Source organism: Coregonus clupeaformis, chromosome 40, assembly GCF_020615455.1.
Source record: "Coregonus clupeaformis isolate EN_2021a chromosome 40, ASM2061545v1, whole genome shotgun sequence".
NCBI lineage: Eukaryota > Metazoa > Chordata > Actinopteri > Salmoniformes > Salmonidae > Coregonus > Coregonus clupeaformis.
Window position 1 is genome coordinate 22441899 of NC_059231.1, and position 14835 is coordinate 22456733.

At 45.6% G+C, this 14835-nt stretch overlaps 1 protein-coding gene across 1 annotated transcript; it reads right to left on the bottom strand.

Moving 5' to 3' along the window:
- Positions 1-1138: 1138 nt before the first annotated feature.
- fancb (FA complementation group B) lies at positions 1139-14567 on the bottom strand. The gene is made up of 9 exons (XM_041883265.1): positions 14257-14567; positions 13034-14030; positions 12804-12959; positions 12561-12653; positions 12245-12373; positions 11949-12112; positions 4148-4551; positions 3672-3912; positions 1139-2079 (listed from the first exon to the last, which is right to left on the bottom strand). Exons 2-9 carry the CDS (start codon positions 13961-13963, stop codon positions 1677-1679), a joined length of 2520 nt encoding a protein of 839 aa, XP_041739199.1. The 5' UTR covers positions 13964-14030; positions 14257-14567; the 3' UTR covers positions 1139-1676.
- Positions 14568-14835: the final 268 nt, after the last annotated feature.

Below are 14835 nucleotides of genomic sequence, written 5' to 3' on the forward strand. Positions count from 1 at the left end.
GAATAAGTCAAGGGGTGTTAATACTTTCTGAAGGCACTGTATGCTGCTACTTCAGTAGAAATAAAGCACCATTGGTTTTGAGATGCTAATAAAAGGAAGTGAAACTATTTACTTGTTGTAAAGCGCCATAACCGTTTAGGCTGAGCCCCTTCTCGAAACAGAAACTACTGTAGAGAGAGCGATGCTCCATCCCATCAATGCAGACTTAAATGAAGAACAAGCTTAAAGAATTTTGAAAATAATAAAAATGGGCAGATATCGTACAATCCAGGTGTGCAAAGCGCTTAGAGACTTACCCAGAGAGACTCAGCTGTAATCACTGCCAAAGGTGATTCTAACATGTATTGACTAAGGGAGATACTTATGTAAATTAGATATTTCTGTATTTCATTTTCAAAAGATTTTAAACAATTTCTCAGAACATGTTTTCACTTTGTCATTATAGGGTATTGTGTGTAGATGGGTGAGACAAAACATATATTTAATCCATTTTGAATTCAGGCTGTAACAATAAAATCTGGAATAAGTCAAGGGGTATGAATACTTTTTGAAGGCACTATAGGTACAGGCAGGTTTACAGTATCAGAGATTTCAACATAATAATTATAGTAACCTACAGGGTGAATTTTATCTCTGGTTTGTAACTTCTCATTACCAATGACAATGCATAAGGTAGTACTCAGTTCATAAGAGAGGGATCATCTGGACTGAATCTCAACATTTCATTGATAATAGGCACATACAGAATATTAGAAACCGAAAGAACGTAACCATACAATCCTGTAGAAAGCATAGAAATAAAAAGTAACTACTATACTCTAAGTGGCCAGTTTATTAGGTATCCCTTTCACAAAAATGGCTCGCTTCTACAGAGTGAGTCACGTGGCCGTGGCTTGCTATATAAAGCAGGCAGACAGGCGTTGAGGCATTCAGATACTGTTCGATTGAATGTTAGAATGGGCAAAACGAGTGATCTAAGCGACGGTATGATCGTCAGTGCCAGGTGCGCCAGTTCCAGTATCTGAGAAAAGACGGTGTCTAGGGTTAACCGAGAATGGTGCGACAAACAAAAAACATCCAGTCAGAGGCAGTCCTGTGTGCGAAAACAGCTCGTTGATGAGAGGTCGAATGAGAATGGCAAGAATCGTGCAAGCTAACAGGTGGGCCACAAACAGGCAAATAACGGTGCAATAAAACAGTGGTGTGCAGAACAGCATCTCGGAATGCAGAACTCGTCGGTCCATGTCACAGATGGGCTATTGCAGCAGACGACCACACCGGGTTCCACTCCTATCAGCTAAAAGCAAGAAGAACCGGCTCCAGTGGGCACGCCATCACCAACACTGGACAACTGAAGAGCAGAAAAAACATTGCCTGCTCCGACAAATCCCGGTTCCTGTTGCGTCATGCTGATGGCAGAGGCAGGATTTGCCATAAGCAGTATGACTCCATGGCCCCATCCTGCCTGGTGTCAACGGTACAGGCAGGTGGCGGTGGTATAATGGTGTGGGGAATGTTTTCCTGGCACCAGTTAGGTCCCTTGATACCAATTGAACTACGTTCCCATGAACCAAAGAATTTAGGCTGTTCTGGAGGCAAAGGGGGGTCCGACCCAGTACTAGATGGGTATACCTAAGAAATTGGCCACTGAGTGTACATGTCAATGCAGTGTGAAGCTAAATGAGTGTGTGAGTCTGTGTCTCTAGGAGGGCGGCTACATCTCCTTCCAGCTGTACTTGGGCTAGGCTCTGGGTCAGCCTGCGATAGCGGTCCACGCCCACCAGGGGGCTCAACAACCTCCTGCTCCTCTCCCTGTCCCTCTGCCACTCCTCCCTGCACCTCTGGAGTCCCTCGGCAGAGCCTGGATCAGGGGGCTCTATCTTCTTCCCCTCTTCCATCTCCTCCTCACCACGGAACAGAGACGACAGGCCCTGTTTGAGTGACAGTACCTCTTTCTCCAGGGAATGGGCCAGTCGTGGTGCCGTCCCATCTCCTCCCCCCTGTCTGAGAGGCAGGATGGAGCAGGATGCTGGCAGGAAACCACACAGGGAGTCTAGGAACTGCAGCACCTTGAACTGGCTACAGGTGAACAATTATGTAAATACCATGAGATATATATAGTACCAGTCAAAAGTTTGGACACACCTACTCATTGCAGGGTTTTTCTTTATTTGTACTATTTTCTACATTGTAGAATAATAGTGAAGACATCAAAACTATGAAAGAACACACATGGAATCATGTAGTAACCAAAAAAGTGTTAAACAAATCAAATAGCCACCCTTTGCCTTGATGACAGCTTTGCACACTCTTTGCATTCTCTCATCCAGCTTCACCTGGAATGCTTTTCCAACAGTCTTGAAGGAGTTCCCACATATGCTGAGCACTTCTTGGCTGCTTTTCCTTCACTCTGTGGTCCAACTCATCCCAAGCCATCTCAAAATGGGTTGAGGTTGGGTGATAATGGAGGCCAGGTCATCTGATCCAGCACTCAATCACTCTCCTTCTTGGTCAAATAGCCCTTACACAGCCTGGAGGTGTGCTTTGGGTCATTGTCCTGTTGAAAAACGAATGATAGTCCCACTAAGCGCAAATCAGATGGGATGGCGCATTACTGCAGAATGCTGTGGTAGCCATGCTGGTTAAGTGTGCCTTGAACTCTAAATAAATCACTGACAGTGTCACCAGCAAAGCACCCCCACACCTCCTCTTCCATGCTTCACGGTAGGAACCACACATGCAGAAATCATCCGTTCACCTACTCTGCGTCTCACAAAGACACGGCGGGTGTAACAAAAAATCTCAAATTTGGACCCATCAGACCAAAGGACAGATTTTCACTGGTCTAATGTCCATTGCTCGTGTTTCTTATCCCAAGCAAGTCTCTTCTTCTTATTGGTGTCCTTCAGTAGTGGTTTAGTTGCAGCAATTCGACCATGAAGGCCTGATTCACACAGTCTCCTCTGAACAGTTGATGTTGAGATGTTACTTGAACTCTGTGAAGCATTTATTTGGGCTGCAATTTCTGAGGCTGGTAACTCTAATGAACTTATCCTCTGCAGCAGAGGTAACTCTGGGTCTTCCATTCCTGTGGCGGTCCTCATGAGATACAGTTTCATCATAGTGCATAGTGCTTTATGCGACTGCACTTGAAGAAACTTTCAAAGTTCTTGAGAGAATGCCAAAAGTGTGCAAAGCTGTCATCAAGGCAAATGATGGCTACTTTGAAGAATCTCAAATATAAAATATATTTTGATTTGTTTCAACACTTTTTTGGTTAATACATGATTCCATATGTGTTATTTCATAGTTTTGAGGTCTTCACCTTTATTCTACAATGTAGAAAATAGTACAAATAAAGAAAAACCCTGGAATGAGTAGGTATGTCCAAACTCTTGATTGGTACTTATATATATATATATATATATATTAGGAAATTACCCACAAGAGTGATTCAATTACTTGGTAGTGGGGCATGCATGAATGTTCCTTAATCCAAATATACTGGAACATTTAATGGCACAGTAATACTTCAATGGTACAGTGAGTTTTGTAACAGATGAAACGCAAATAATAATAATAATAATAATAATAATATTATATATATATATATATATATTTTCCTAATTCCTTGAACATATCAAATGGCATTGTAAGCAAAGATAAGCTACCTGCAGTGGACGGATAATTCTCCCTGGAAAGGTGTTTTGTGCTGCCAGTGAAACAGCATGGCAGCAGATGGCCCAGCAGGATTGGCCAGTAGGTAGTGTGGGCTGATCTCTAGCCTCTCACAGGGCATGCTTGTCTGGATCCAGCCAGCCACGTCACACAGGGTGTGGTCAGGGGAGTGGATCAGGAAGGTCCAGGCATCCAGCACGGCCAATAGGCTAAGCAGGTCTTCTCTAGCCTCATCTAGAAAGACAGGAAAGAAAATAGAATGCAATAGAATAGTGAATACAATACATACATACTGTATTAACTGTATAGCCCATATATTCAATGAGTAAGCAACACTATTGTACTGTTAAGAAAAGACGTGACATACTGTATGTAACTGCATACACAAACGACTATCAATTAACATACAGGGGAGTTACAGAGCTCTTACTTATTGACCATTAACTGAAATGAAGGGTCACAGTTTTACCTGTTGTGAGTTGACTGTTGGTCATCAGCTGGGGGTGGTGTTTGACCTGGATATCGACTAGGACTTGACCGCACTGGACCACTGTTGGTCCTGGGGCGGTTACAGAGGCTGAAGATCCCTGTCTGTGGACGTAATGGAGCATAATGGGGCATTTGACACTGCCAGAGGTCAGCAGAGGGGTCAGGTCAGTCACAGCGGTCACTGCCAGTCTGCGTGTGTCACGGGCTCCACTGGCACTGGCATAGTCCCGCCTGCTCCTCTTAGCCGCTGGCTCTGGGTGAGAGCAGGGAGACGGGGGTCTGGGTGTGGGGAACCAGGACGCTTGGCTGTGGGTCTGGATGACTGCAGGCGCCCGGCTCCGGCCTCCCTCTCTCAGGATGGATAAAGTAACACTCTCGGCTGAGCTAGAAGTTATAGTTCAGGAAATCAGTAAATTGAAATAAATAAATTAGGCCCTAATCTATGGATTTCACATGACTGGGAATACAGATATGCATCTGTTGGTCACAGATAACTTAAAAGAAATGGTCCTCACAATGAGCCTCAGGATCTCGTCATTGGCATTTCTGTGCATTAAAATTGCCGTTGATAAAATGCAATTGTGTTCGTTGTCCGTAGCTTATGCCTTCCCATACCATAACCCCACCATGGGGCACTGTTCACAACGTTGACATCAGCAAACCGCTCACCCACATGACGCCATACACGTGGTCTGAGGTTGTGAGGCCAGTTGGACGTACTGCCAAATTCTCTAAAACGATGTTGGAGGCGGCTTATGGTAGAGAAATGAACATTAAATTCTCTGGCAACAGCTTTGGTGGACATTCCTGCAGTCAGCATGCCAATTGCATGCTCCCTCAAAACTTGAGACATATGTGTCATTGTGTTGTGTGACAAATTGCACATTTCAGAGTGGCCTTTTATTGTCCACAGCACAAGGTGCACCTGTGTAATGATCATGCTGTTTAATCAGCTTATTGACATGCTACACTTGTTAGGTGGATGGATAGCCATGAAGTGCTTTGAAAGACTGGTCATGGCTCACATCAACAGCATAATCCCAGAAACCCTAGACCCACTCCAATTTGCATACCGCCCCAACAGATCCACAGATGATGCAATCTCTATCGCACTCCACACTGCCCTTTCCCACCTGGACAAGAGGAACACCTACGTGAGAATGCTATTCATTGACTACAGCTCAGCATTCAACACCATAGTGCCCTCAAAGCTCATCACTAAGCTAAGGATCCTGGGACTAAACACCTCCCTCTGCAACTGGATCCTGGACTTCCTGACGGGCCGCCCCCAGGTGGTAAGGGTAGGTAACAACACATCTGCCACACTGATCCTCAACACGGGGGCCCCTCAGGGGTGCGTGCTCAGTCCCCTCCTGTACTCTCTGTTCACCCATGACTGCATGGCCAGGCACGACTCCAACACCATCATTAAGTTTGCCGACGACACAACAGTGGTAGGCCTGATCACCGACAACGATGAGACAGCCTATAGGGAGGAGGTCAGAGATCTGGCCGTGTGGTGCCAGGACAACAACCTCTCCCTCAACGTGACCAAGACAAAGGAGATGATTGTGGACTACAGGAAAAAAAAGAGGACTGAGCACGCCCCCATTCTCATCGACGGGGCTGTAGTGGAACAGGTTGAGAGCTTCAAGTTCCTTGGTGTCCACATCACCAACGAACTATCATGGTCCAAACACACCAAGACAGTCGTGAAGAGGGCACGACAAAGCCTATTCCCCCTCAGGAGACTAAAAAGATTTGGCATGGGTCCTCAGATCCTCAAAAATTCTACAGCTGCACCATCGAGAGCATCCTGACTGGTTGCATCACCGCCTGGTATGGCAACTGCTTGGCCTCTGACCGCAAGGCACTACAGAGGGTAGTGCGTACGGCCCAGTACATCACAGGGGCAAAGCTCCCTGCCATCCAGGACCTCTATACCAGGCGGTGTCAGAGGAAGGCCCTCAAAATTGTCAAAGACTCCAGTCACCCTAGTCATAGACTGTTCTCTCTGCTACCGCACGGCAAAGCGGTACCGGAGTGCCAAGTCTAGGTCCAAAAGACTTCTCAACAGCTTCTACCCCCAAGCCATAAGACTCCTGAACAGCTAATCATGGCTACCCGGACTATTTGCACTGCCCCCCCACCCCATACTTTTTACGCTGCTGCTACTCTGTTAAGTATTTATGCATAGTCACTTTAACTCTACCCACATGTACATATTACCTCAACTACCTCAACTAGCCGGTGCCCTCGCACATTGACTATGCAACGGTACCCCCCTGTATATATAGCCTCCCTACTGTCACTTTATTCTATTGTATATATAGCCTCCCTACTGTCACTTTATTTTTACTTCTGCTCTTTTTTTCTCAACACTTTTTTGTTGTTGTTTTATTCTTACTTTTTTTGTTTAAAATAAATGCACTGTTGGTTAAGGGCTGTAAGTAAGCATTTCACTGTAATGTCTGCACCTGTTGTATTCGGCGCATGTGACCAATAAATTTGATTTGATAATCTTGGCAAAAGAGAAACGCTCACTTAAAGGGATGTAAACAAATTTGTGCACAACATTTTCGAGAAATAAGCTTTTTGTGCGTATGGAACATTTCTGGGATCTTTATATTTCAGCTCATGAAACCAACACTTTACATGTTGCGTTTATATTTTTGTTCAGTGTATAACGCATCAGTAACAGTCACTTGGACACAGTAGGCTGCTGCACAGGGAATCAATTACATTTAGCATTAATGAAGTGAGTGAGTGAGCAAATAAATGAAAGACCAAAAGAACACGTGAAAGAACAAACAGATGAGTGATCTCAAACTGTCTGGAGAGCCTATGTACTATTTACATTTAAGTCATTTAGCAGATGCTCTTATCCAGAGCGACTTACAGTTAGTGAGTGCATACATTTTCATACTAGCCCCCCGTGGGAATCGAACCCACAACCCTGGCGCTGCAAGCGCCATGCTCTACCAAATGAGCTACACGGGGCTGTACCAGTGCCATGTTAACCCACAGCAGCAGCACTGAGGGCCCCCAAGCAATTCCACCATAAGGATGATGTTCTCCATCCTCAAGACATGCGCCCAAGTTGAAACAGAACAGGTGGCACAACTTGGACTCTTGATTGGTGTGCGCTCCCACAGAAACCGCTCTGAGGGCTGTTGGAGAGTGTGTTGCCATGGTGACCAGACAGGCATGTGGCTGCTGTATAGTAATTTTTCAAAGTCTGGAGAGTTATCGCTCGAGAGAGAGAAAGACTACGACCGGCGCCTAACAGCAGCTCTTCTACAGGAGGCTGAGGCTAGGCAGCTGGGTGGAAGGTAAGACATTATTGACGTCCCCTTCAGTGTCTTGCTTTGAGTGCACTTCACAGGCGTAAACAGCATTTGATGTTATGTTTGTTTGCTATATATATCATCATCAATAGTATCATGATCAAAGTTGTCAAATTTTTCTGTGATATTAACCAGGTTTGCATCAAACCTTTTTATGCGAGTAAAAAAAAAAAAGATGTCACGACAGGCCTGATGGAAACAGCAAATTTTGTCGGTAAACCTTTCAAATGTCGACAAAACAAAATACACTAGACAAGGTGGGATCTTTTTGTGTCGATAAAATCAATTATGCGAGAAATGGCAGTGGAAACGACTTCATGTGCACATATTGATACAATAACCATCATATCAAAGTAAACTTGGGAGTCACAACGATATGTTGTGTGGTCCTCTCACTACAACTCGGGAAAGCTTGCAGTTTATTAGGCTACAGATTAAATAAATTATGAACTTCACAGGGTGGTGAAAGTGCACAGTGATGAGCTTGATGCTCCTTTCCAATTAATATTGACGGTCTTATTCTGGTGACATTATGATCGATGCTTGGCTGTCGATTGACAAATAAAAATGATCATCTCGCTCTTTTTGTCCATAATAATCTCATGTAGGCCAGTGGTTCCCAACCAGGGGTACTCTGACCACTGTGGGTATTTGGCCTATCCACAAGGGTTACTTGAGAAGACTCGAGACCATAAAAACACTGCTACCACTGAAAAGACTGCTACTCCTACTGCCCTCTCCTTGTCTGACCATGTGTTCTCGCATACCCCGAGAGCATCTGGTCAGCGGGGTGGTGGCACAGGAATCCTCATCTCTCCCAAGTGGACATTCTCTCTTTTTCCCCTGACCCATCTGTCTATCTCCTCATTTGAATTCCATGCTGTCACAGTCACTAGCCCATTCAAGCTTATCATCCTTATCATTTATCGCACTCCAGGTTCCCTTGGAGAGTTCATCAATGAGCTTGACGCCTTGATAAGTTCCTTTCCTGAGGATGGCTCACCCCTCACAGTTCTGGGTGACTTTAACCTCCCTACGTCTACCTTTGACGCATTTCTCTCTGCCTCCTTCTTTCCACTCCTCTCCTCTTTTGACCTCACCCTCTCACCATCCCCCCCTACTCACAAGGCAGGCAATTTACTTGACCTCATCTTTACTAGATGCTGTTCTTCTACTAATCTCACTGCAACTCCCCTCCAAGTCTCCGACCACTACTTTGTATCCTTTTCTCTCTCACTCTCCTCCAACACTACTCACTCTGCCCCTACTCAGATGGTAATGCGCCGTCGCAACCTTCACTCTCTCTCTCTCTACCGCTACTCTCTCCTCTTCCATCCTATCATCTCTTCCCTCTGCTCAATCCTTCTCCCTCCAATCTCCTGATTCTGCCTCCTCAACCCTCCTCTCCTCCCTTTCTGCATCCTTTGACTCTCTATGTCCCCTATCCTCTCGGCCGGCTCGGTCTTCCCATCCTGCTCCGTGGCTTGACGACTCATTGCGAGCTCACAGAACAGGGCTCCGGGCAGCCGAGCGGAAATGGAGGAAAACTAGACTCCCTGCGGACCTGGCATCTTTTCACTCCCTCTCTACATTTTCTTCCTCTGTTTCTGCTGCTAAAGCCACTTTCTACCACTCTAAATTTCAAGCATCTGCCTCTAACCCTAGGAAGCTCTTTGCCACCTTCTCCTCCCTGCTGAATCCCCCCCCCCCCTCTCTGTGGATGACTTCGTCAACCATTTTGAAAAGAAGGTTGACGACATCCGATCCTCGTTTGTTAAGTCAAATGACACTGCTGGTCCTGCTCACACTGCCCTACCCTATGCTTCGACTTCTTTCTCCCCTCTCTCTCCAGATGAAATCTTGCGACTTGTGACGGCCGGCCGCCCAACAACCTGCCCGCTTGACCCTATCCCCTCCTCTCTTCTCCAGACCATTTCCGGAGACCTTCTCCCTTACCTCACCTCGCTCATCAACTCATCCTTGACCGCTGGCTATGTCCCTTCCGTCTTCAAGAGACCGAGAGTTGCACCACTTCTCAAAAAACCTACACTCGATCCCTCCGATGTCAACAACTACAGACCAGTATCCCTTCTTTCTTTTCTCTCCAAAACTCTTGAGCGTGCTGTCTTTAGCCAACTCTCTTGCTATCTCTCTCAGAATGACCTTCTTGATCCAAACCAGTCAGGTTTCAAGACTGGTCATTCAACTGAGACTGCTCTTCTCTGTGTCACGGAGGCTCTCCGCACTGCTAAAGCTAACTCTCTCTCCTCTGCTCTTGTCCTTCTAGACCTGTCTGCTGCCTTTGATACTGTGAACCATCAGATCCTCCTCTCCACCCTCTCCGAGTTGGGCATCTCCGGCACGGCTCACTCTTGGATTGCGTCCTACCGGACTGGTAGCTCCTACCAAGTGAGGTGGCGAGAATCTGTCTCCGCACCACGTGCTCTCACCACTGGTGTCCCCCAGGGCTCAGTTCTAGGCCCTCTCCTATTCTCGCTATACACCAAGTCACTTGGCTCTGTCATATCCTCACATGGCCTCTCCTATCATTGCTACGCAGATGACACACAACTAATCTTCTCCTTTCCCCCTTCTGATAACCAGGTGGCGAATCGCATCTCTGCATGTCTGGCAGACATATCAGTGTGGATGACGGATCACCACCTCAAGCTGAACCTCGGCAAGACGGAGCTGCTCTTTCTCCCGGGGAAGGACTGCCCGTTCCATGATCTCGCCATCACGGTTGACAACTCCGTTGTGTCCTCCTCCCAGAGTGCAAAAAGCCTTGGCGTGACCCTGGACAACACGCTGTCGTTCTCCGCTAACATCAAGGCAGTGACCCGATCCTGTAGGTTCATGCTCTACAACATTCGGAGAGTACGACCCAGCCTTACACAGGAAGCGGCACAGGTCCTAATCCAGGCACTTGTCATCTCCCGTCTGGATTACTGAAACTCGCTGTTGGCTGGGCTCCCTGCCATTAAACAACTACAACTCATCCAGAATGCCGCAGCCCGTCTGGTGTTCAATCTTCCCAAGTTCTCTCACGTCACCCCGCTCCTCCGCACACTCTACTGGCTTCCAGTTGAAGCTCGCATCTGCTACAAGACCATGGTGCTTGCCTACGGAGCTGTGAGGGGAACGGCACCTCCGTACCTTCAGGCTCTGATCAGTCCCTACACCCAAACGAAGGCATTGCGTTCATCCACCTCTGGCCTGCTGGCTCCCCTACCTCTGCGGAAGCACAGTTCCCGCTCAGCCCAGTCAAAACTGTTCGCTGCTCTGGCACCCCAATGGTGGAACAAGCTCCCTCACGACGCCAGGACGGCGGAGTCACTCACCACCTTCCGGAGACACTTGAAACCCCACCTCTTTAAGGAATACCTGGGATAGGATAAAGTAATCCTTTTACCCCCACAAAAAAAAATAAAAAAAATATTGTAAAGTGGTTATCCCACTGGCTATAAGGTGAATGCACCAATTTGTAAGTCGCTCTGGATAAGAGCGTCTGCTAAATGACGTAAATGTAAATGTAAAATAAAAGACTCTAGACCATAAAATGCACATGAGGGGGTACTTCCAGGGTACTCCTAGCAGAGCTAAATTCAATTGGTGGTACAGTAACAGACAAAGGTTGGGAACCACTGATGTAGGCTATACCTGCACTGTATCTGCAAGCTGTTGCTAGAGCGCAGGTGCCAAGGACAGAATGAGCACATTCACTATTTGAAACACAATTTTTGGTGTGACAAAACCATCAGTAGAGTTGAAAACGCGATGGAAACCCATTTAAGTTTATTTTTTATTCGGTACATGGGAATTTAACTGCAAAAGTTATTTATGTGCACTGTCATGAGATACTGCCTTTTATCCGCAAAAAGTCAATTGGATGAAACCACATCTCTGATTGGAAAATGCACATATTGTTTTGCGCATATGCAGATCTTAGAATATTTGCATGAACATCTGTCACCAATTGGATGGAAACCTAGCTAGTGAGACAAATGTCCAGAGGGGAAACATTCTCTTTCGGGTGTGATTTAAGTGAGTGGTTTTAAAGATCAATATTCTGTCTGTTTTTTTATCTCTGTCTTTGGGGAATTTCTCTTGTTGGTAGATAAAGAAATCTGGTCAGACACTGTGGGATCGAACAGCTGGTAAGTGGCTCTCACCAGGCAGGAACCATGGTTGACTGAAGCCCATTAACACATACTATCATTACATGAACACTGCCGCTATCATTACCATGGACATGCCCTCAGCTCCATAAAATTAAGACGATAAAGAAAATTAGAAGTGCCAAAATTCACTACTAACAATTGATGTTTAATGACGTGTAACTGAGGAAAATAAGATGCAATGTTCATAGGACTCTCAAACGAGCTCACTTGACAGTGAAAATATCAACTGATATAGAGAGAGAAGTATATTTACATGGCACTCTCTGTGGTTAGTATCACGCCCACAATCAAGCGGTCTTCAATGACACGGTGCCAAAGCTTGTCCACTAGAGGTGGTGGCACCACTGGCATAACCTGCATCTTCTCATGCATGGCCTCGTCCTCTGGCTCATCATCCCATAGAGAAACAAGGCCTTCCTGTTAGAGAGGATCAAAGACTACCATCAACACCAATATGATAACAGTTACTTACATCTGGCATATATTGAATTGTCATGTCAGAAAGATCATGTAAGAAAGATAAGCGTGACTAGGATAATGACCAATCACCTGCTCTGTCTGGGTGAGAATGTGTTCTCTTCCTGAGACCATGTCTGTGAGGGCTTGGACTGACTGGCGTAGAACCCTCTCTTTCACCCTCACATCTCTCTGAAGATCCTGGAGCAAGGTCAGGCCACTCTATAGAAACACAACATAGGGGAAAATAACAACATCATGTTGGATAAACTGGAATATCGATGCATCTGGACAATACACTCCAAACATGACAACTGTTTAATAATTGACACATTGTTCTCATTAGCACCCAAATACACAACTACAGAATAACAGCTGTGGTGATGTTCTCCTGAATGTAATAATATACCTGTAGTCTGGACTGTAGAGCTTGGACAGTTAGGAGGTAGTTCTCCTGAGCTGTGTCAGATGCCTGCTGTCCTTCACTGCTCTCCTGTCCATGCTGAAACATACAACAGTCTTTAAAGATCAGAACTGTACCTTTAGGCATCTGGTTAACAAAACACCCGATATGAACCTTGCTACATAAAACATTTAGGGGTATAAGTGGGGTGTTATAAAACTTAAGAAAAACAAAATAGTAGTGTCTCACAGAATAAGTTGTACCGCAGAGATCTGTGATGAGGAAAAGATCCACTGGACCCACAGGAGGGCTCTGGCTTCCAAAGACCAGCAGCATCTGATCTGTTCCACAGCCCAAAAAGTCATCCACATGTAGGGAGCTCACACCTGACCAGCATGATGCTACCTGTGGGAGACAGAGCAGGGCCATGAGAATTATACAGTAAGCACGATAGCTCACCCAAAATAGCATTCCATTACCTGAAAAGTATCTTTCCACACTGCACAGACATGTCCATGGTTGAAAGAGATGGCAAACAGACATCCATTCCGTCCAGTGTTGACCATCTGAATGTGTTGAGGTTCTTCAAAGGGAAGCAGACATACCTCTCTGGGAATGCCATTCTCAAAATACACCAACTGCTTTTTACTGGTCGCTGCCACCACAGTTGATTTCAACACACTGTTCACCTCTTCAGCTGAGATCACAAATACACATTGTGTGATGGAACTATAGGCATGAGGTAAGATCAGAGCTGCGTTCAATACTTGTCCGTCCTCTACAAAATACCCCAGGGTTTTGCTCCCGCCTGGAGCGTCCAACTGATCTTTCAGGCATTCTTTTGATTGTGTTTGGGAACCTAGTATGAATATTTTCCTTTTGTTGAGGGGAAACTCACCAATAAAGTTCAGAGAGAGCTTGATAGGTATTTGTCTAACTTCACCTGCCTGCAGGGATGTGTAGAAGACAATACCTTCATAGCTCCATAATACAGTAGGGCCCTGCAAGATAGTAACATTGTCTTTCATTCGGTATGGCAGTTTAAACTCCATATGTGGCTCTAATCTATTTGAGCTGCTCAGAGTGAGAAGGCTGTACTTGAAGACATCTCCCTTCTTGCTCTGTATCAGTAAAATGCATGGCGAAGTGACTCTGTTTTTCACATGTAGTGCAAAGGCGCACGCCACTATATCAACATCTGATGAACTCTTTCTGTTGATGACAGCCATACCACCATTCCCCTTTGAGAAAGTGCAGCCATCCCGTTGAAATGTCAGTCTGCTGAAAGCCAGTTCTGATCCTCTTCGACTTTCGCCATCTCTGGGATTGGAGAGTTTACACTGAAATGTGAGAATATCACCATGGAAGGAGAGCAGCTTCGTGTGTTGGCTGGGACTGTCTTGTGTCATTGCGGTACTTTTATCCACAGTAGCAGGAAGAGTTCAGCAGGTGTCATCTGTGTCCCCTCTGCGTCACCTGAAAAGTATATGCACATGACTCTAGTTGAGTTTAGCTTGTCTATCTAGCTAGGTAGCTTAATCAGCTTGCTGAAATGCTCAGCTGGTGTACTGTAGTTAGCCAGTTAACGTTACTGTAGCTAACTTGCAATAAACCCCAAAATTGCAACGAACAAACATGTAGTTAACTAACTAGACACATGATTTCGCGATACAATTATAAAAGATGAACCGGCGATGCTTACCTGCAGTTATGGGGCAACGTTTGTCAAATACTTAGCTAACTTGGCTATCAAACATTTACTGCTCATGTCAAAACATCGCGCCAGCAGACTCAGTCAGGGTGCCCTCGATTCATGTCGCCTGCGTAGAACAGATTGGTGGATTTTTTGTATGGCCAACTACCAAAATTGTTCATATAAGTTGATGTGGCTATATATAAGGTTATACTGTTATATACGTCTCATATAAGGTTTTCAACCCTCTGCAACTACTTTTGCTCGGCATTTGCCGATCATCCTGCGCAGAACGTGACCCAAATCTAACGCTTTCAATTACGTAAGAAACTTTGCATTGTGGGATAACCAGTCTCGTCTCCAACAACATACACGTGTACAGTTCAAAAACAACTGGTAACTCGGAAGTCGGAAATTTCCGACTTCAGTGCGTTCACAACAACTGGGAACTCTGGGAAAAAAACGAGCTCCGACTGGGAAATATCGTTTTGAACGGTCATCCAACTCGGAATTCCAAGTCGGAAACTCGGGCATCTTTCTAGAGCTCCGACTTTTCAACCTGAAGATCACTGACATCATGATTTGACC